General features: G+C 43.7%; 1 protein-coding gene across 7 annotated transcripts in view; it reads right to left on the reverse strand.

Annotated features, from left to right (window-relative positions):
• The window catches only part of Fryl (FRY like transcription coactivator), a 248,884-nt gene that overhangs the window by 51,156 nt on the left and 175,418 nt on the right, over positions 1–22,310 (reverse strand). For all 7 annotated transcript variants that reach the window (XM_052735117.1, XM_052735116.1, XM_052735114.1 and 4 more), the window contains 14 exons: positions 21,600–21,657; positions 19,175–19,266; positions 16,617–16,789; positions 14,525–14,685; positions 13,849–13,959; positions 12,316–12,470; positions 11,933–12,032; positions 10,536–10,704; positions 8,206–8,465; positions 7,752–7,892; positions 5,611–5,779; positions 2,878–2,962; positions 1,519–1,631; positions 286–436 (listed from right to left, as the gene is read on the reverse strand). In XM_052735117.1, the coding sequence (XP_052591077.1) occupies positions 286–436; positions 1,519–1,631; positions 2,878–2,962; positions 5,611–5,779; positions 7,752–7,892; positions 8,206–8,465; positions 10,536–10,704; positions 11,933–12,032; positions 12,316–12,470; positions 13,849–13,959; positions 14,525–14,685; positions 16,617–16,789; positions 19,175–19,266; positions 21,600–21,657 (1,938 nt within the window). The remainder of the gene's footprint in view (positions 1–285; positions 437–1,518; positions 1,632–2,877; positions 2,963–5,610; positions 5,780–7,751; positions 7,893–8,205; positions 8,466–10,535; positions 10,705–11,932; positions 12,033–12,315; positions 12,471–13,848; positions 13,960–14,524; positions 14,686–16,616; positions 16,790–19,174; positions 19,267–21,599; positions 21,658–22,310) is intronic.

A 22,310-nucleotide genomic window follows, 5' to 3' on the forward strand; every position in this document is an offset into this window, starting at 1 on the left:
TTCAGATGTGGTAACTGGGTCGTAGAAAGGTCAAGTAACTATGCCAGACACCCAGAAGAGCAGCAGAAGAATCACTCGGTAATGGTAACTTTGTGCGCTCAGAATGTGGTTTTGAATCTCTTAATTTTTTTATATCTTTTTTAAGATCTCAAAGGGCCGGGCTCGTTTTGACGCGGCCATCTCAACAAGGGCGACCACTCCTACGCTGTCGGGCAGTATCTAGGGAGCTGAACGCGCTCAGCTGCAACGTGGCTCGTATGAAAGAGGAATGACGCTCCAGTCCACCTGTGAAGAGGTAATCCAGGTGATGACGTTTCAGGCACGTAATCCACCAGTGGTGACCAGCAGCCTCCAGCTGGTGGGAAGGGCAGTGGCTCTCCTTGGTTATGCTCCATCACTTTCAGGCGCCAATTAGAATAAAGTGGCATTGAGTCACCTATCAAGATAAAATGATCTCATTTTCTGCACCATCTAATGTCTGCCACATACGCAAGCTCTACTAAGACACCCATTATTCACAGCATTGGAAAGGGATCCAAGATAATTTCCCACTATGGTGATATACATTTTCTGGGGAGGCCTAGGTACAAATATTATAAAATTGGGGGGGGGGAAGGGAGATCAAGAGACTGATTTATTGATTGAGGCTCTATCCTTTATAGTAAGGCAACACTACACTGATGCGTCCCCATGTCTCCCCAGTTGAAGGCCAAACCAGGAGACCATATCATAAATAAAGTTTCCTGGAAACAATGTAAGTTATCTGCTTCCAAGTTTCCTGAGACTGGGCCGACACAAACCGACCTCTGAAGGAAATCTGCTCTACCACACGGGGCTGCAGGGTGTAGAACAAAGGACACCCGGGAAAAAGGAATTCTGTGTGACGTGGATAAGTCACTTCACCTCTCTGGACCTCAGTTCCACGATGCACAAAATGAGATTGGACCAGGCGCTCCAGGGTCCGAATCTAATTACAGTGCGTGTGTTTCTACTCTCCCTTTCCTTTGCGTAGCAGCGCTACTTGGTGAGGACTGATCACTTTGGAAGTGTGAGAGAAAACTTCTCAGCCAAATGTGGATCCAGAAGATAAGCCAATCTGTTCAGAGAACAACAGCCAGACCCATTCAATGTCTGTTCTCTAACACTTTTTTTTTTTTGAGAAAAGGTTTCTCTGTGTAGCCCTGGCTGTCCCGGAACTCGCTCTATAAACCAGGCTGGCCTCAAACTCAGAGATCCTCCTGCCTCTGCCTCCCATGTGCTGGGATTAAAGGCGTGCACCACCTGGCTCTCTGACACTCCTTGAGAATGAATTCTATAACACCTAACACGAAAACCTCCCAACTTACTATGCCTTAATAAATTCACTCCTTAAAGATCCCTGGGATCACATTAGAACTAGTGGCAGTTAAATACAGCACTTAAAACGATTCCTTGGGGAAAACAAACTCATTCACATTAACACAGTTAACGATACATGTCACCAAAATAGTCATCTAAGGAGCACTGAGAACTGGTTACTTTTTTCCTCTTCGTAAGACCCTCCGGAACTGCTGCTGTATCGAGACTCCAGTCTGTGATGTTGTCGGTTTAAATGACTGTTCAGGCCACCGTAGATGTCCAGGTGCACATAGCTGCGGGAAGGACCATGGCAGTCACGCACAGATCAGAGTGAAGCGGCATTTCCACTGCATCATTCACTGTTGTGGAATATTATTTTAACTAGGCAAAGATGTGTTACATTTGTTTATGCTGTGGATTACTTTTGTTTAATGATATAAGGATGTGTGTTTAATGATGTGAAGATGTGTTGCATCTGTTTCACCTTGCCTGCCTAAGGCACCTGATTGGCCTAATAAAGAGCTGAACGGCCAATAGCTAGGCAGAGAAAGAAAAGGCGGGGCTGGTGGGCAGAGAGAATAAGTAGGAGGAGAAATCTAGGCTGGAGAAGGAACAAGAGAAGAAGGAGAAGAATGAGGGAGACACCAGCCAGTCAGACACAGAGAAGCAGTGAAAGTAAGATATACAGAAGAAAGGGTAGACAAAGAGAATGAGGTTAATTAAGTTAAAAGAGCTAGCCAGAAACGTGCCTAAGCTAGGCCGAGCATTCAAAACTAATAACTCTATTCGTCATGATTTTGGGAGTTGGTTGGTGGCCCAAGAGAAAAAGCCTGGTACAATTCGCTTTATTTACTTTTTTCTTTGTGTGTGTGTGTGTGTGTTTGTATGTGTGCACAAGTTCATGTGTGTGCGGACGCTGAAGGTCACCCTCGGCTGTCTTTCTCAATGGCTTTCCACTTTCTTTACTGACAAAGGTCTTGCCCACATGGCTAGTCTTAGGGATGGATTCCTTTTCTCCCTTCCCTTGCTGAGGGCTGGGGTTACTGGTGGGCTGCCACGCCTGCTCTGGCTTTCACGGGGGGTGCTGAGAATCTCTCCCCTGATCCTCATGCTTGTGTGGCCAGTGCTCTATGCATCAAGCCATCCCTTCATTCCCTTGTTGTCTTACTTTCCGTGTGGAAAAGAAGCGCGTTACACAAAATATTACCACTAGGCACACATTAGTTTCTGCCTTATGATTCAAAAGCTGAAGCTCTCAATCATTCCCCTCTACGCATCCCGTCATGTAGGGATCCCGGTGAGAGAGCGATGTATAGAAACAGGCAGAGTAGATACTCACTTGGGAAAGCCTCTGGCTATAGTCACTTATCACAGTTCGCCCTTTATCATCAGAGCATACCAAAAAGCCTAGGGCGCTAAGGAGTCAATGTGAAAATCTTCAGGTATGGAAAAGTATGTGTCACTGGAACATCAGCGTGAAGGGTTATGCACACCCGCACCCGGGGAAACTGCCGCACTCTCCGAGAGGGAGGTACTTACTTCTCTTCAAAGTTCTCCTTCAGGGCCTTACTGTCGGCATTGCAGTCTGTGGGAGCTACCATTGTATTGCTACTGGAAGTAGTTCCTGTCGCCAAAGAGAAAAGAGTGCCCGTTAGCTTGAGAGAACAGCAAATGTTTGGATCAATATCAATCAACTGACGACGATGACCATAATGAGCGCCACATTCCTGATTGTGAGAAAAGAAACGGGGGACGGTGGGTGTGGGAGGGATGGCTCCGTGGGGAAAAGCACCTGCTACCAAGCCTGACCACCTGAGTCTGGCACCAGAGACCCACGTGGTGGAAGAAGAAAAACCAATTCCCGCAAGCTGTCTTTCCTCTGGCCGCCAAAATGAACACGATGGCATGCCTGTGCCACTACTAACACAATAAAGAAATGTAATACGAAAAAGAAAATAAATAATTGTTATGAAGACAGGTAGTGGGAGGAAATGAAGAGGCTCCCATACTGTTGTTGAAACAGTGCAAAACCAGAACTGTCTGAAAAATCTATTTTAAAAGTAGTCGTTCTCCAAAATGTAACTCCACGACATTTGTAGCTGGCGGCTGTCTCTTCCCACCACGGAGAGGAAATCAGAAGATTTCTTGACTGGGGCACACTGATCACAGCTGAGTTGGGGTGGGGGCGGGGCATGGAGGCACATGAGGAAGCTCATATTAGATTTTGGAACTGCACTTCCTACTCTGCAGCCCTCGAAGCCACTGGCAACCCACACATGTCCATATCCTTTCTCTTGGGAGATGATCAGAACTCTTTCTGGGAGGTCTGACCCATCCAGGAGATAAGGCACCACACAGAGATGGACATCAACAGTCTGTCACCTGACAATCGAGGCAGACAATGCTCCTCTACACTCACAGAGCTTACAAACGCCAGAAACTGCACTCTGTAATAAATATCCCAAAGCAAGAGACGTCAGTTTATAAAGAGAACTAACTGGATCCTTCCTCACATTGTACAGGGAACACCAATTTCTGGACCCCTACATTCTATACTGATGCAAAGGAATCAGGAAAGGCAGGTTATAAGTCAAGAAAGTTAAGTAAAGTGGCTCAAAGCCCTTATGATTCTGTTCAAATGTCAGAATTAAAAGTCAAAATTATATGCTGTTCTCACGGTATTATTAGATTTTTCCAGAATCTCTTAATATAGTTACTGACTCTCAATATGCAGAGGAGTTGTTTTACATATTGAAACTACTGAACTTAGTCCAGATGATTCAGAATTAACTTTGTTATTTATTCAATTACAAGAAATAAACAGAAATAGAAATCATGTCTTGTATATAACACATATCAGATCCCATATGGGTCTACCAGGTCCTCTAAAACAAGGTAATGATGAAATTGATCAGTTATTGGTAGGATATGTGCTAGAAGTCTCAGAATTTCATAAGTACCATGTTAATAGCAAGGGTTTGAAAAAAGATTTTCCCGTCACTTGGCAAAAAGCCAAGGAAATTATAAGGACATGTCCTGCTTGTTCTTTACACAACCGAACTCCACTACCTGCAGAAAGTAACCCAAAGAGTACTCAAAGAAATGAAATTTGGCAAATGGATGTGTTTCATTTTGCAGAGTTTGGAACATTAAAAAATGTACACCATACCATAGATACATATACAGGATTTCAATGGGCAACTGCTTTGAGTTCTGAAAAGGCTGATTCTGTAATTACACATTTATTAGAAGCTATAACCATCATGGGGATACCTGTACAATTTAAGACTGACAATGCTCCAGCATATATCTCTAGTAAAATGAAACAGTTTTTTGCATATTACAATATAAAGCATACTACAGGTATACCACATAATCCTACAGGACAAGTAGTTATAGAAAGATGTAATCACACCCAAAAAGATATGCTTAATAAAGACCCCCAGAAATAGATTACATAATGCTTTATTAACTTTAATTTTTTAAATGCTAATGAGAAAGAAACGGCAGCTGTGGAGAGATATTGGATAACAGAAAAAACTGCTGAATTAAATGAGTCTGTATACTTTAAAGATGTGCTGACCTCAGAATGGAAACCAAGACATGTGCTAAGGTGGGGAAGAGATTTTGCTTTTGTTTGCACGGAAGAAAAAAAGCTATGGATACCATCAAAACTGATAAAGATTATATTCGAACAGGAGAGACCTCTTGATTAAAAGAGGCAACAGTTCAACAAACTGCATGACCATTCAACCTAAACTAACTTATAAGACTACCAAATGCCTTTCATTTGATCAGATATAACCTGCCAAAAGGGAACCTCCCCAAAGTTAGGGTTGGGACAGGGTTTTGGTTGTTTTTTCAGGAGAATGAAGGCATCCAAATAAGGAATCTGAAGACCACTGGACAAATGAGACATCTGAAGAATAGGGACAAATCATCCAGAAAAAAGCGTCCCAAGAAAAAGAGTAAATTGGCCTAACAGTATATCGTATTTACAACAGGATAAAATTTCATATATCTTCCCAAATGTTTGTTTCTGCTGTTCTCTACAGACATATATGGCAGATGGTCTTCATGTAGTCCCAGTTCAATTAAAAAATCAAAGCTGGATTTGGAGTTGGAGCATGGCTCTCTCCTTCTCTAAACCCAAGCATGCTTGTTAAAGGAAAATCCAAAATCTCTGTCTCGTGTCAGAAGAGCCACCTGATAGGGGACAGAACTCATTTACACAGAGCATTGCTTCCCACAGAAGCGGTGAGGGCTGCTCACCTGAGGTGACTGAAGGGATTTTGCAGCTGGAAGTGATACGGTAGTAGGGTGGGTTGTCCATGTGCGTGACGCCCGAGCTGACGGGGTCTGTGAGCTGAAGCTCACTCACCAGCTCTTCTAGCAGCTGCATCGTTTTGTCTCTGCCCAGATAAACGATGACTTTCTTCACCTGCCCAAGAGAAAGTGTGCAGGAGAAAAGAAGAGACTTTAATTGTGTGGCTTTGTCTAGAGGCAGACACGTCAAACTCATCCATTCTTTCGTGTGTTTGTTTTTATGTGTGTGCACATGCTTTGGTGAGTTTATGGACACTGTGTCAATGCACTAGTGCTGTGGGATGTCTTTCTGTATGCTGTGAAGGTGTTGTTCTGATTGATTGGTAAATAAAATGCTGATTGGCCAGTAGCCAGGCAGGAAGTATAGTGTAGGCAGGATAAGGAGAGAGGAGAATTCTGGGAAGTGGAAGGCTGAGGCAGGGAGAAACTGCCAGCTGCTGCCATGTGAAGCAGGATGTAAGGTACTGGTAAGCCACGAGACACGTGGCAAGGTATAGATTTATAGAAATGGGTTAAGATATAAGAACTAGCTAGCAAGAAGCCTGCCACGGCCATATAGTTTATAAGTAATATAAGTCTCTGTGTGTTTACTTGGCTGTGGGACTGGCGGGTGAGAGAGATTTGTCCTGACTGTGAGCCAGGCAGGACCAGGAAAACTTCAGTTACACACTGCACCATGAGGAGGCCAGAAGAGGGCATCAGGTCCCTGCCAGTTGGTTGTGTACTACCATGTTGGTGCTAGGCATTGAACCTTGTCCTCTTTAAGAGCAACAAGTGCTGAGCCATCTCTCCAGTCCCCATTGAGACAGAATTTTTTTTTTTTAAATCAAAGTTGATCTCTTTGTGGAAGACGAGTATGGACAAGGAGGACAGGAAAGGGGTGTGGTGCTTTCCTGTAAAAACTCGGTCCTTAATGGACAAAATCCGACCCCGATGGCTTTGGGTTGCCATCGGGGTCAGATTGCTCTGTGATTGCTACTCACCCGGGCTTCCTGCCAAGCACCTAATTTCCACTCGGTTTCCCTCCTCCTGACCACTGCCCCTAACAGTGGAGTCATCTTGAACCGCAAGGAAGTGGAGCCGGAAGTGACCCCACCTCCTGGGTGGCAGTGAGTACCCATCCACCACTGAAGTCATCTCCAGCACCCGACAGGATGAATATGGAAGGGTCTGTAAGAACTCTGATGGTAACCTCCTGAAGACCCGGCCCTCTGTGGGGCACACTCTGGGGAGATAGATGCACATGCCCACAGACCTGTGTGCACACCTGGGCATTCGCTTTAGCCCTCACTGTTCCTATTGTGTTGTTAAGGAGGATGGATTTTTTTTTTAATATAATATTTATTTTACATTTAACACGTATGGGTGTGTTGGCTGCATGCATGACTGTGTAACCCTGTGTGTGGCTGGTACGGTGGAGGCCAGGAGAGAACATTGCATTCCCTGAAAATAGAGAGTTGTGAGCCACCCTGTGGGTGCTGGGAATTGAACTCAGGAGCTCTGGAAGAGCAACCAGTGCTCTTAACCACTGAGCCATCTCTCCAGGCCCAACCTGGAAGGATCTAAGTGTTCCTTTTCCCTGGAGCAGGAAAGAACATCACATCTCTTGCTTTGCCGTCTATCCCCAAACTTTTCCTTACGTCCAGAAGACACAGGCCCTGGGCTCTCTGATCAAAATGCCAGTCGCAGCCTAGGGAAAGCTCAACTGGCAGGCTCTACATCACTACCACCCTCCTCTCAAGTATTAACCTTTCTCTGGGGTTTCTTCGATAACCATTCCTGGCATTCCACAGCTTCCTGTGTAGTCCTTATCACAGCGGCACTTACTAAGGTGCCGATCACTCTAGGTGTAATTTCGAAGACTAAACCCTGTCTAATCCTTGAGGTGGAATGCCAGAACTTGCGAGCCTACCTGGCTTGGAACAGCATGCAGTGGCCGTGACTGAGGAGTCACAGACCAAGTCTGCACACTGTTCCCGACTGTCCTCACGCCACTCCCCATTGCCTCCGTGGGGCAACCAGCCCATACTCTGACCAACACAAATGCGCACATTTTTAAAAGACAGACAGACTTCAACAATACGTACGTAAGGCAAAAGGCTTGGTTCACTATTCACCCCGCAAATGCTGATCAGAAAGTGCAAAATAATTTTCAGGTTCTTTGGCCAGCCATCTGCAAGTGTGGTCCACACGTTCTCCACCTCCGACCAGGCCAGCTCATCACCATACTGAAAACAGTACACACAAGAGACACTTCAGAAATGCCTGCTTAGTAAAAGCCAAACGCGTCACTCCACGAAGCATTGGGAAATAGCTTCTACAGAAAGCCTCATCCTTTCCAAACATTAAAGGAATGGTTATTTCTTTCAGGGAATTTAAACATGAGCATCAACCAGTCCTCTCTGGTGGAATTAAAGGATAAGTGGAGTTTATCCTATAGGTTTCATGTCTGCCCTGCAACCATCTTAGCACCAATTTCTAACCACATTTCATCCTCCTGACCCCAAACTGTGCAGCCACAACAAGGACAAACCCCCATACCTTCGCTGTCATGTACATGAGATTGTTCAACACCATGGCGGTGGCCTGTGGGGATCCCCAGCCTTCTCCCCGTAACCAGCGCCTGCTTGTCACCATGGGCTCTCTGTCTTTTAGTGAATCATCCTCATCTTCATCCTGCCGTCTCGCTGAGGGCAGAGGTTTGAAATCAACCAGCTCGATGTTGTTCATCCAGGGCAGGAGATAATGAAGCATGGCCTGCCGCCCTGCTGGGTGAGCCGTTTGGATCCGCTGGCTGATCTCTGGTTCGAGGCATATCAAAGGGGAGACCCAACATCATCCCATGTGTTTCTTAGCCAACAGGAAGACACATGTCACTCATTTCCTACTGATACATGCCATAATGTCTCCTGGCTGACATAATAAAAACAAAGACAAACAAAAAAACCAGCTAACACAAAGCATCTACCTCTTTTATTTTCTGATAGTTTTTCTCTGTGGAGCCCAGGCTGGCCTTGAACTACACCTCTGGAGTCCTGGGATTGCAAACGTGTGCCACCATGACCAGCCATACTTATGTTTTATACAAAGTGCTTTAGGTAGTTAAATAAATGTTTCCGTACTCTTGGTAAGATGATAAGATGGTCACTAATTGTATGGAAATCAGTATGGTGGCCCCTCCAAAAATTAAAGAGAACTACTCTACCATCCAAGCAATCCAACTATTGAATCTGCATCTTACACAATCCAAAACAGAGACTCAAAGAGATATTTGCACATCCGAATTTGGAACCAAAATAGAAGCAAGTGAAATGACTGACAGATGAAAAAAATGGGTCAACAGACTGTAATGCAGACACTGGGATACCACACAGCCTTCCAAGAGGAGGAAAAACCATTCCACCCTGCATGAAGGAACCCAGAAGACACTGTGCTAAGTGAAATAGCCTAGCCACATACATAAAATACTATGTGATTCCATTTATCTATCCACAGTAGTCAGATCCATAACAATGCAAGGTGATGTGAACGGTGGCTATGAGGGGGTGAAGGGCAGGAAACTGGGGGACGCTGTTTAAGGGGTGGCTTCAATTTCACAAGATCAAAGAGTTCTAAGATCTATTCCACTCCTGACACTTTTGAACTGTGGTTTTGAAATGAGCCAGAGAGTAAGAAGGAAGTCTCAAGATAAAGACAAACACTCTGCATGGACTATTTGTGTCGTTTATATACAAACTGTATAGTTTTGCCAGGAAAAACAAGCTCTGACACCCAGAAGAAACTGAATGAAGAGATCCTAACTTCGTGTGTAGGAACCGGGGCCAGGTCAAGGCTTGACCTCCTCCTGGGAGACGGAGTCATCCCAGGTTGAAGTGTGGCAACATCAACGGGAACAGAAGGCAAGTCTCCACGAAAGAAATATTCCACGGAGGCAGGAGAAAAGCCAGGAAATAAGAAGTGCCTGGAAACCTAGACATGAAAGCCACAGAAGGCAGCTAACATCCACAGCTGTGAACAGCTGGAGGACTGAAGACTAGGACATGTTAGAGATTAGAGCCGGCACCAGCAGGTACCTGGTGAGGTTCAGACAGAAACCTGACACAACGGAGTTAAAGCCTCCTGAGGAGAAGGCTCAGAACATGAAATGGTGGAGGTGGATGTGACGGTGGACGGCGGGTGTGACGGTGGACGGTATATGTGACACAGGTCCTCAAGGAAGGCACTGTGCAGAGCTGCTGAGCTGGCTGTGACGGGGCGGCCTGGGAGCCAGGACCTTTAAGGATCACATTGTGAACAGAGCAAAACAGAAAACCTAAATTGTACACCAAGCCTTCTCTTTCTTTTTTTCTAAAAAGCAACACCATGTTATCAAAAAGTTTAAATAGCAAGATAGATGAGTTAAAGTTCTCGCTAAAGAAAAAGTTCTCTCTTAGACATGTTCTGATTCAACCTCACACTTCCGATGTGCTGAATGTTCTAAAGGAGGTCTTTTAGAGCCGGAAGGAGGAAGCTGAGTCAGTGAAATGCTTGCCATGCAAACGTCAGGATGCCAGTGTGGATCCCAAATACAGGTAAAGAGGCGGGTACAGCAGAACCATCTCTAATCCTGAGGCTGAGGCGGAAGGAGAGAGAGGAGCCAGCCATCTAGTGAAATCAGTGAGGCCCTATCTAAAATATGATGAACAGTGACGAGGAAAAGACCTGGTATCAGCCCTGCTTCCCCATGCAGGCAGCAGGCCAGCACACATTTATATGTATACATGTACACGTACACGTACACGTACACACACACACACACACACACACACACACACGCGCGCGCGCAGTTAGAACTGATTGTAAAAGAAACAGGAAGCATTTCCTTGGGCAACCTGAGAATATGGCGAGAGTGAGCTCTGGATACGCCCTGGCTAGTTCCTCAGACAACTGGTAATAAGAAACGGAATACAGATGCGGCAGCGGGGACAGCTGGCTGAGGACTCCATCTGTTCTCTGAACTTCCAATTTGTGGGCATAGCGAAACATCTTCGGTTCCAGGATCTACAAGAAAGTAGTTCCATCAACTTCAGTTAATACTTAGTGGGTCCTCTAAAGTTCAGCTCTAATTAAAAACCAAAAAACTCTCCTACACGGTATTCCAGTTTAAAATCTATACAGTCATTCATATCGCCATGAGATATACAGTATTCATATCGACATTTCTAGTGCGTGAAATGTCTGCAGAAGGTGACCACCATTCAGAAGGATCTGCATCCCTGTATCTAACACCAACGATGTGGGTACACAGTCCAGTCTGAAGTAGGTTTAGCAACTTCCTGTGCAATGACTTGAAAAAGATTAATCACTTTTCCAGCTAAAAATATAACTGCATCAACTATGGGTACATGGGAAAAGCCCCTTGAAACAGCTCTTGCTTAATCACGCAGTGGACTATAAACTGCCCTTGGCTTATATTATGTGAAGCACGAGAGTGCTTGCTAACCTTCTTCATTAAAAAAGGCGAAATTGGATTGTAATTCCTTAGTTGGTCCAGCATGGGTACTACTTTAGAGCCTTTAGAAACAACAGCATCCAGGGCTGGTGAGACGGCTCAGCGGTTAAGAGTGGTGACTGCTCTTCCATAGGACCCGCATGGCACCCGCAATTCCCACCACCCACATGGCAGCTCACAACTGTCTGTAACTCCAGGGATTCCGACACCCTTACAGACATACATGCAGGCGAAACACCAATGCACATAAAATAAAAAATAAAATATATATATATATATATATATATATATATATATATATATATGTAGATAGGAACATCAGCATCTACTACAACCCCACTTTAAGGTCTTCTTAAAAATCAATTGTATCAATTAGTTAAAAATTAGATAATAATGTTAATCTAAGAAAAGGATATCATAAAGAATTAATACCCTTTTACATAGTTCTCAAAACAGAACAAAAAAACCCAAAACACCTCATTTTCATCTGTCAAACAGAAGTAGCCACTCCAATATACCAGCCCTAATTAGTGGATCCTAAGTATCAAAATATGTATACACACTTTGATATAATCCTCTATAGGGCAGTTCTGAATGCATTATATTGTTTAAAGATTTAAATAGCAATATTGTCTTTGCCTTGCATTTCTACTGATAACCAGAACTTGGTACCATACTTAACTACCAATATTACTATGCATTAATGGTAAAAAACAAAATATCAACTTAGCCAAATCCTGAGGAACGTTAGATTTTAACCACTGTTTGCATACGAACCTGTAAGAGTTGCATAGCAACTTCATAGATACTTCTAGAAGAGTCAGCTGCCTTAAACAGTATCAGGTTTAGGAGCATCACTGTGTCACACTGATAATCCCTGAGGATAAACATCCACAAGTTAGGAAAGGCAATGTTTAGAAATGTTGACTCCAGCGAACGGATATGGTAGACAAAGGACAAGGCTGTGAGTGTCTTCCAAGGCTACAGGTAAGTTCCTTTTTTAAGACAACAGACTCGGGGGGTCGTGATCCTTTACCCGCTAAATGTCATTAGAGTTCAAGGAAAGAAAACAGCGGTTTCTGAATACGTCTGGGTTTCTTGAAAACAGACACACAAACAACTGTAACTACGCTCTGGGCAGCAGCGTGGGGCCTGGATACCTGTTCTGGAACACGTTGGCGATGGCTTTGAAGCAGCCCGCTGCTACCCTCCGGGAACCCGTGTAGCAGCGGTCCACAGCCCAGTACATCAGGTTGTTCTGATCTGGGTTCAGCTCCAGCAGCAACGTGACTGCCTCACAGCCCAGCTGGTGAACCTGGGGACGGGGAAGGACCAGGGAGAGGGAAGTCAGCAGCCAGGGCGTATGCTGAAGGAGCCAGCATCTAGTCACCGTATGCCATCACATAATCCGATCTCCTTTTGTTCAGCTAATTCACAGTGTACTCACGGGGTGGGGTGGGGTGGGAGAGGAATGGGGAATCATATGTATGTCTCTTGTTTTTGTTTTTTCCTGCAAGGCTATTTTAGTTTGATTCTCTCTTCCAGCAGAGCCCTCAAGGCGGCTGATGAATGTGAACAATGGCTACGTGCTTTCAGGAAAAAAAAATGTATGGTGCCCTCCTCAATGATTCTTATCAAATTTTATTATTATTTGCAATAACTTGGTGGGGGGAGGAGTAAGCCACACTTTATATTGTGAAGCTGGTGTGCAAACTGAGTAACAGCACAGGGCAGGGGCGTGAGGAGGGGGGAGATGAGGAGGGGGGAGGCAGGAAAGAATGATCAACTCAAAAGGGGTCAAAATGGTGACAAGAGACAAAGCAAAGAGCACGCTTCTCCACGAGAGCAACTCAACATATTTTAATTTTAGTTATTTAGACTGCATCCTATTAAGATATACATGCGGCACCTTATTAATCCTACGCTGTGAAAGGGAAATTAAAATTATTCATGTGAGTAATAAGAATTCTCACTTCCTTAGACGATACACCCTGTCTGATTTCCTATCATATGCTTATTCAGGGAGGGAGGGTCTCTCAGTTGTGCCCAGCGCTCACCAGTAACGTTAGTCCGGTTTGCTCTGGCAATCCCAGTTGTTCTGTGAGTGCTGGAATTACCAGTACCCTGCCACGTCAACCTGGCATTTACATGGGTGCTGGGGATCTGAACTTGGGTCCTTACACTTGCCTGGCAAGTGCTTCAATCACTGAGCCAACTCCACAGTCTTTTGTTTTGTTTTTTGAGACAGGGTTTCCCTATGTAGTTTTGGTGCCTGACCTGGATCTCACTCTGTAGACCAGGCTGGCCTTGAACTCAGAGATCCACCTGCCTCTGCCTCCTGAGTGCTGAGATTAAAGGTGTGCGCCACCACCGCCCTTAGGTTTTTTTATGCATATAATTCTATCCTATTTTTTTTTGTTGTTGTTTTTTTTGTTTTGTTTTGTTTTTCCAGACAGTGTTTCTCTGTGTAGCTTTGTGCCTTTCCTGGAACTCACTCTGTAGCCCAGGCTGGCCTCGAACTCACAGAGATCCGCCTGGATCTGCCTCCCGAGTGCTGGGATTAAAGGCGTGCGCCACCACCGCCCGGCCTCTATCCTATTTTTAAGGAAGACTTATTTCAGAGGTCCACACACGAGCTGCAAATAACATAATGGTAATTTATTATGAAACTTCAGAGGAACTGCTAGAATTACCTTTTTATCCAGAGAGTCCAGAATGTTATCCAGCCACTTGTATAAATAACCATCTGATGACAGTCCTACATTGTCTGCAACAGGGCCACAACACAGGACAGCAGACATGGCCTTCAAACGAAAATATCAGAATTACATTTAAAACATTTAAGAGGTCAAATGTTGCTGCTTAATGAGAAGAGGCAAGGGATTTTTACTCATGTGTATCTAGCCATAATACCTTTCAACCTTTCACAAGGAACTATTTAATAGTAATCTTTTTTTTTTGGTTCTGGGGATAAACCCTAGGGCTTATACATGCTGGGCAAGCATTCTGTGAGGAAGCTGTACCCCTATCATAGCAGTAGCTTTTAAAAGGGAAATACTTATTATGAGTAAGTTAGTCTATCATCATACTACGTTAAAGACAAGAGGGCCAAGAGAACGAATACTTAAACACAAACAACAATAGGTATTCCTTCTTTTAAGAAAACAATAATAAAATCCTAGAGATTTTAGGAACTGTATTTTAGGTACCTAGACAAAGCTACCTATGTACAGATGAATCCACACCCTAACACTCTTGGTGCTCTGAAGACACCCTTTTCTGTTTCATGATATTACATAAGGAGAGACAGAAAAAAAAAAAAGTGACTCTTAACACAGTAAAAAGGCAATCGGGGATATAAGGAAGTACCTTTAATGCACAGTATTGATGTCTATTGATTTGCATATTCCTATCACTGTATCTGTCCAAGGGTGTAAACATGATGCTAAAGGGACCTGCCCAGTGACTGAACAGCATAAACAGACTGTGACGAAGGCTTTGTTGAGGAAAAATACTTCTTCTCTGGTGCACTGTAAATATAAAAACAGGTAAACATATTGACTTCTAGTTCATTTTATTCTAGCGTGCATGCCAACTTGTCAGTTATTAAAAACCAAAGGCTACAGGATAGTAAGAGGAAGCTGCATTTGAATCTATCTAAAACCTCCAGGCAGGATGCCGCAAGCAGTCCAGGAGGGACCTAGATCAGGACCAGCCTCTTCCTGGCTGCCTGACGAACGCCACGAAGACAAGGGGCTTGATTCGTCGCTAAGTGAGAGCTTTTGACTGGGAGAGTGCTATTTCAAATTCTGTATTTTCTTCCCCCAGTAAAAAAAGTTGCCTTTGTGGAAGGCACCACACATACACCTTGACATAAGAGCAAAGGAGGGACCTACTCTAAGTCATGTGCAGACTGCGGTGTGCCCTGTGAAATGGTTCAGTTTGGAACCCACTAGTTCAGGGGAACTTACCCTTTTGGAGTCCTATCCTACGTCTTACTCAGGGTTACTATTGCTGTGATGAAACACAAATACCAAAAGGAACTTGAGGAGGAAGTTCCACATAACAGCTTATCATGACTTGCTCAGCCTGCCTTCTTATAGAACCCAGGACCACCAGCTCAGGGATAGCACCACCCACAATGGGCTGGGCCCTCCCCATCAATCACTAATTACGAAAATGCTCTACAGGCAGATCTTATGGAGGCACTTTCTCAACTGAGGTCCCCTCTTTTCAGATGGCTCTAGCCTTTGTCAAGTTGACATACAACTAGCCAGCACACCGACCCTATATATTCTCTATATCAATGTGAGTTAAGAAATTCAATAGTATCTCAATAAATCAAGATGGACGTTATGGGCAAAGTGCACAGTAATGAAACTAAATCTATCTTTACACTAGCCACTCTTCTACATAGAAAATATAGAGGAGAAGAATGCTCTTGACCCTCAAATAACATTTACCTTTCAAAGGACAAAAAATACCACCCAGGTGATTGAAAGCCAAAGGTTAGTATATAATTCTTAAAAATTAACAAAATAATTGTATTTGGAGAGAGAAAAAAAATCAACTCATGCTGCATACAAAAGGCTTAATCTTTTAAAATCTTGTATTTGGAAAGAATTTACAACTTTTTAAAGCAGCTGTATAGCTCAATCTCCATAGCACATTTCTCAGTGCCTGCTCAAAAACAGGCACGCATCTGTGAAATGAATCCATCGGTAACACTGTCCACTTACTTTAATGTATATCCATCACCTGTACTCTTCCTCCAATCTGTGACTTGTTCACTTTATTATCAATTATCACTTTGAGCATTCCACTCCTGGCTCACTGTATCTACCACAGGCTTGTCCACAGAGCTCATCCTAATTCTAAAGAGCTTCTGAATTTTGTATCAGTGTCTTGATGATTGTTGAAAATCCCTACTGGGCTGGTTCCTTCTTGATTTCTAGTTACTGACACTAATTTTTGAGGTTAAAAAAAACAAAACAAACAAAAAAACAACAAAAAACAACTTTTGCCATTGACATTGTGCTGACGTAAGTTTCTCAGGATGCTCTCAAGTTAGAGGCTCTAAAAAACATATTTAATTAATTAATTAATTAATTTATTGGTGTGTGTGTGTGTGTGTGTGTGTGTGTGTGTGTGAGAGAGAGAGAGAGAGAGAGAGAGAGAGAGAGAGAGAGAGAGAGAGAGAGAGAGAGAGAGAGAGAGAGAAACATGCCTCAGAGCTGGTGTGGCGGTCACAGGTCAGCTCCCAGCAATCAGTCCTCTCCCTCCATGTGGGTCCCAGAGATGACAGTAATGTGACCAGTCTGGGCAGGAAGTGCCTTTCCCCACTGAGGTCAGCATGTCCCGCCCACAAGTTACTTCCTTAACATACAAAACGTCAAAGGAGAGGAAAGCGCGGAATGGTCCCTTGACATTCCAGGGTGCTCTGGGAAACCAGAAACCCTACCTGGCACGTTCTGAATGATATTCGCCACTAAGGCACTGAAATGACACCGGATATCCTTCAGCGTGTCAGAGTCCTTTTCATTTTCTGCCTCTAGAAGCTGTCGCGTCAAATCTACGTACTCCAACAAAGTGTTGTTGAGGAAATGCGTTTCGCTATCAAGGCCACCGCTTGCACTGAAAACACCACAGAGGAGAAACAGAGAAAACGTGACTCTCCATCCCAGCTGAAGAAAGAACAAATCCCGTTTACCGCAGTCAGAAGAGCGCCTCCTACACCGGGGGTGGTTGTGGCAGACGTAAAAATGAAATCAATACCATTTTGACTTACTTTAATATAAAAAGTAGGCGGTGCTTCTTCATCAAGGGACTGCTATTGTAATTTATACCATCCAACTTCATACCTACTTTTACAAAAACTTAAGTATCACCAACTCTCCATTCACATACAATGCTTTGTGGCAAGGAGTGGGGAGCCCTGTAGGGGGGCGGTGGGAGTGGGGATGTGTCACTATAGAAAGGAAGGCCATTTCCAGTAAAGTGTCCCTTCTCTGTTGCTCTTCATACCACACCTTTAGCACGCCTGACTGTCTATCACCGGCCTTCTGAGATGATGCGTGTTATGAAGAATATATTTAAAGGGGATTCAAGGACATAGTACTGGATCTTGGACTGCTTTAGACTTGGAGCTTCCCTAAGCCTGCTCTGGGATTCCTACTGAGGCAAGGGAAGTACACCCCAGAGCCATGGGCCATTTAGAGTCAGAAGTCTAGACGCCTGTCTTGTCCCATCAGCTCTTAGTTATGTACCCAGGACTATGACAGTATGTTTCATTAAGAACCTACAGGAGTCACTGTACCTAAAATGACCCTGCAAACAATAAGTGCTTGCTATATAAATCAAAGGGTATTACATTTCTATTTGGCTAGGTCAGCTCTCATTATATTGGGAAAGTACTTCTACATCGCATTTTTATTTTCACTAATTATATCTTTAAAAAAAATCCTGATCACATACAAACAAGAGTAAGATGTTTCAAAGGCTATATTAAAAATATCCATCTGTAATAGTAAACATGTGCTGAATGAACTGATGGGCCAAATTCTGACTTCTGTGACAGAAATCACCACCAATTAGTGGGCTGCATCCTACACCAGGAAAGAACATTCGTTCACTTAAACATCGCTTAGTAGCTACTGCACACATTAGGCACCTGGGGTCCCTGTCTTCCTGGCATTCAAAATGTCTCCCATCCTTAGCCATGTGGGATGGGGGACACACACAGAAGTGACAACCTTCCATTAATTTTCTCTTAGAAAAAAAAATGAACCCAAATAGCTCTTTTCTAAAACCATTACCGCTCAGAAGTGGGCACAGCTTATTTTCAAATACCAATATTGAAGTTCATTTTCAGTCTCCCAGTATTTGGTAGTTATCCAAAACAGAACCATTCAAAGGGCATCCATCCTCGCCTACCACATTAAAAGGGGCACAAAAGGCTCATATCATACATATTCTTCTTGTTCCGTCATCAAGTCCACACATCTCCACTTTATTCTTCATAATTTCAATTAGATCACCTTTAATCACCTTTTCTTTCACTTTCCATTCAGCACACAAGAAAAGTGAATCTATGGTTTTAACATTCTCTCCCACTAAAGCTCTGTTTCCAGAGTCTGTCACAAGTCCTGATGCTAGATCTGAAAGGTGCTGGGCACACTGAGAAACAGCCAGAAGAAAGGAGAGCACACACCGTTACTAGGCTTGTTAAATTATCGACCTATTCCTCCGGCCAGAACTTCTACCCAGCTACCTTTTGTGTACAAGGTCAGATCCATTACTTTTGCCTTCAAAGGTCAGCTGACACCATTACCCTCCAAAGGAAACGGTTCACTTTCAGCTCACAGCTAATGGTATTTTCCTCAAGGGTCTTGGTCCTACTGTCAAGAATAACTCCAGGATTTCTGGTTTGTGAATGGTGGAAAACATAGCTGTGAGTTACATCTACAAAGCTCATAATTTCCCCATCAGGACCCACAGCAGTTCATCAGAATAAATTTGCATACCTTATTAACAGTAGCCTTTCAACATAGGAGTTTTTTTTCAAGCCCAGAAGATATTTATCTTCAAAACAAGGTAAGAGATTATAAATCTGTCAAGAAAAGGCCACCACTATTGCCTTTTCCTAGAAATCAAGGCTCCAATCAAATATCCAAGTCACGGGCCCATTAAAGCTAGTTTTTGACCAATCTAGTGCTGATTGTAGATTTTCTTTCTTTCCTTTATTTTTACTATTACTATTATTATTATTTTGGTAACTCTGTAGCTCAGGCTAGCCTCAAACTCATGGTAATCCTGCTTCCGCTTCTGGTGGTACATAATTTATGGCTGTTGATTAATGGATTGAATGCCTCTTTAATTGGTAAATAATATGCACAGATGTTGACGTGTATTAGACAGGTATTTTTGTTGCAATGGTGCTTTTTTGTTTTCGTGTATTTCAAGGAGAAAACACATTCCCTAATCATCCCAAAGTTTTGAAAGTCAGAATTCAATACCGACCTGTGACTAATGACACCAGCATCCGCCAGCAGTTCAAATATCCGGACCAGTTGTACTCGTAAAATGTCTCGACGCCTGCGCCGTTTCATATTCTGTTCCAAATATACAGAGATGTGAATTGAGAAAACACTGGGGAAATTCACGGGAGACTGCCACTGTGATTCGGAAAGTCAACAACGTGGCTCATCACGGTTACACATGTGGACGCTGAGGATGCTGCTGGCTGTGGTCTCAAAGGGACAGGTGTGTGGAGGGTGTGAAATTAAAGAGCCAAACAAAACCACATAGCATTTGATCAGCTGATCCCTCCTATGTGCGGCAGAAATAAAATCCTACAGCTACTCTTTGGTGATTTGGTGGCCCGCTGATTTCAGAAGAATTAATCAATGATGTCCTATCAGAGTCATGAGGAATCCCTAAGACTCAGAAAATGAGGCAGAGGAAACAATCCTAACAGATTAAAAACCTAAGGTTTTGCTCACGCCTGCCTCCTACCTAATTTAATTTTTGCAACAGAAAGTACACATAAAAGCAAAGGACAGCTGGGTGATGGTGGCGCACGCCTTTAATCCCAGCACTCGGGAGGCAGAGCCAGGCGGATCTCTGTGAGTTCGAGGGCGGCCTGGTCTACAAAGCGAGTTCCAGGAAAGGCGCAAAGCTACAGAGAAACCCTGTCTCGAAAAACCAAAAAAAAGCAAAGGACATCGTTGCCCATTATGGGCTGAATAAACAAGGGCTAAGATAACAGGGTGCTGATCCCGACAGCAAGCTGAACAGGGGAGCAATTTCCTGTATCACTTTCTATCCGCCTCATCTCATGTACAAACTCATTTTCCTAATCCAGAGCAATTGGACATTTTTCTTAATCTTTCACTTCCACATCCCCATCCACCTTCCTGCCCTCCGGAAGCAAGCTCATTTGCTGACTCATTACGTTCACTACTTCGTTGGGGTCTTCCTAGAGTTTACAGAAACCCATTGTGACGTAAACAGCTTCCTAACCGTCCTCAAGGATGTCTGCAGAGTTGTATGCTTTCGTTTATCTTGCAAGCAAGACAGTGGGCTGCAGACTCTCAAATGGGAACTGGCATTCAAGGGTCTCTTCACCTAATCATTGTGCCCTGTAACCAGAGGGGAACCCGACTGCTACCCTACAACAAATGATGTGGATTCAGAGTTCTCTGTACAGGGCAGCAGCTGTCACTAACTCCCTCTCCCACTTAAGTTTCTCAGGGGACCTCACCACCCCAGCATTCACAGTAGAGATCCTCCACTAGGATCTGAGACCATGTAAGTTGCTTTACAGACACTGCCCCAGGGATTCTCCCTGGACAGGCCTAGCAGCTAAATTTTAGCAAGATCTTTGCATAATTCTCAGAGGTCACTGTCATGCCAGAACCAGACTACACACAGGACAGACTGAAAACCAGGCCACTTTCATGAGCTACTTTGTATTGAGCTAGCTAGCCTAATAGTTAACTTCTTTCCCTCATAATGTAATTATGCAGAAAAATCAAGCAATTTCCAGATACTTCCATAATACTGTCAAATGTTGTTTTTCTGCCTACAGTGAGTGCCTTTGTCCATTAGGAAAAATGTCCCCAAGCCCAGCTCAGGTATCAGCACTTCTTAACGATGCAGGCAGAGTCCAGAGGCATTTATCTTATGCATTTTCTATAAGCTCATATCCACGTGTCACAGCAAACTGATGTAATTAGTTTACACACTCCTTTGCTCCTAAAAGCCTACTGTTTCTGAATGTTTCGGTTCTGTAGATATGAGATTTGAGAAGCAGGGCCGTCGAACGGGACTGCTGGTGACTGACTGTTAAGGAAAGTTTGCTGGGGGGCAGCCAGGGATGATTGCTGACAGTAGTCTACGGATGTGTTCATGCTTCAAAGGCAACCGAGTAGTTGCCGCAGAGACGGCGAGGCTGGAAACCCTGAAGCATTTACTGTGTGGCCATTCTCAGAAGGCCTGCCAGCTCTGTGCAGACCCTACGTCCTGCTCTCCTTCATGCTACAGTGACGTTCCAACTGCTCTACACCCCGGGTTTCTGCTTGTGCTGTACCGGGCAAGAGAGAGAATCTGCACAGGAAAGGCCAAGTTTAAAATACACCAGGCAGCTGGGCACGGGTGCTTGTGCTTTCAAATCCAGAACTCCTAAGGCACAGGCAAATGGATTTCTTGAGCTTGAGGCTAGCCTCGTCTACATAGTAAGTTCCAGACAAGGCTGGGCCACTATAAAGCAAAAGCAAGCAAGCAAACAAACAAAAACAAAACAAAAACAAAACAAAAAAAACCCAAACAATAGCAACAACAAAACACATCAGCCTTTTGCACCTTAATTTCTACCTTTTTGGGTACATCAGGACAAGGTTTACCACATAAATACTTAACGATGGGAATCTACATAATGGCTTACCTCTGGCCTTCTTTCAAGTGCTTCTTTAATTATGGGGTGTAACTCCTCTATCAGCTCCCTAAAAGAAAAACGGTATATATTCTTTGCACCGACAGCTAGGTGGGTAGAATCTGACATTTGCAAGTATATACTGAAACAGCAGAAACTGCTAAATATTAACCCTAAGTCTACTGTTTCAAACAGTTCTTAATGCTTCATTTCAATTATAAAAGTCATCTAATTGAACATTTAGAAACTGCAGAACATGGCATAAGCCTCTCTGTTTATAGAGAAAAATAACATCGATATTTTTATTCCATTGTTTTGTGAACTGTGTATATTTTATGGATTTGAAACATGGTTATGTGTAAAATGCTCTCCTCCTTCCTTTCACACCAACAAGCACGCTGCTAACCGAGTTAAGGACATCCTGCCATCCAGCAGGCTAGCCTGATTTTCCTAGGGAGACAGTCAGATGCAAAGGCAACTGATTAACACACCGTTGTTTACTGAACCAGTATTTGTAGTAACAGAAGATTAGACAGAACCTGGTTTACATTTTGATTTAAATTGAAAATGTGCTCATCGCACAGGACTGAGAACAAAATGAAAAGCCCACGGAAACAAAATCCACCCGTGATTTGATCATTTACATAAAAATGGTGATATCGGGAGAACAATTTTGTGGAGAAAACCAAGTTTGAATTTGCTCAGTACAGATGAGAACGGGAT

The sequence above is a fragment of the Peromyscus californicus genome, unplaced genomic scaffold (assembly GCF_007827085.1).
Source record: "Peromyscus californicus insignis strain IS unplaced genomic scaffold, ASM782708v3 Scaffold_13__1_contigs__length_99412109, whole genome shotgun sequence".
In the NCBI taxonomy this organism is placed as follows: Eukaryota; Metazoa; Chordata; class Mammalia; order Rodentia; family Cricetidae; genus Peromyscus; species Peromyscus californicus.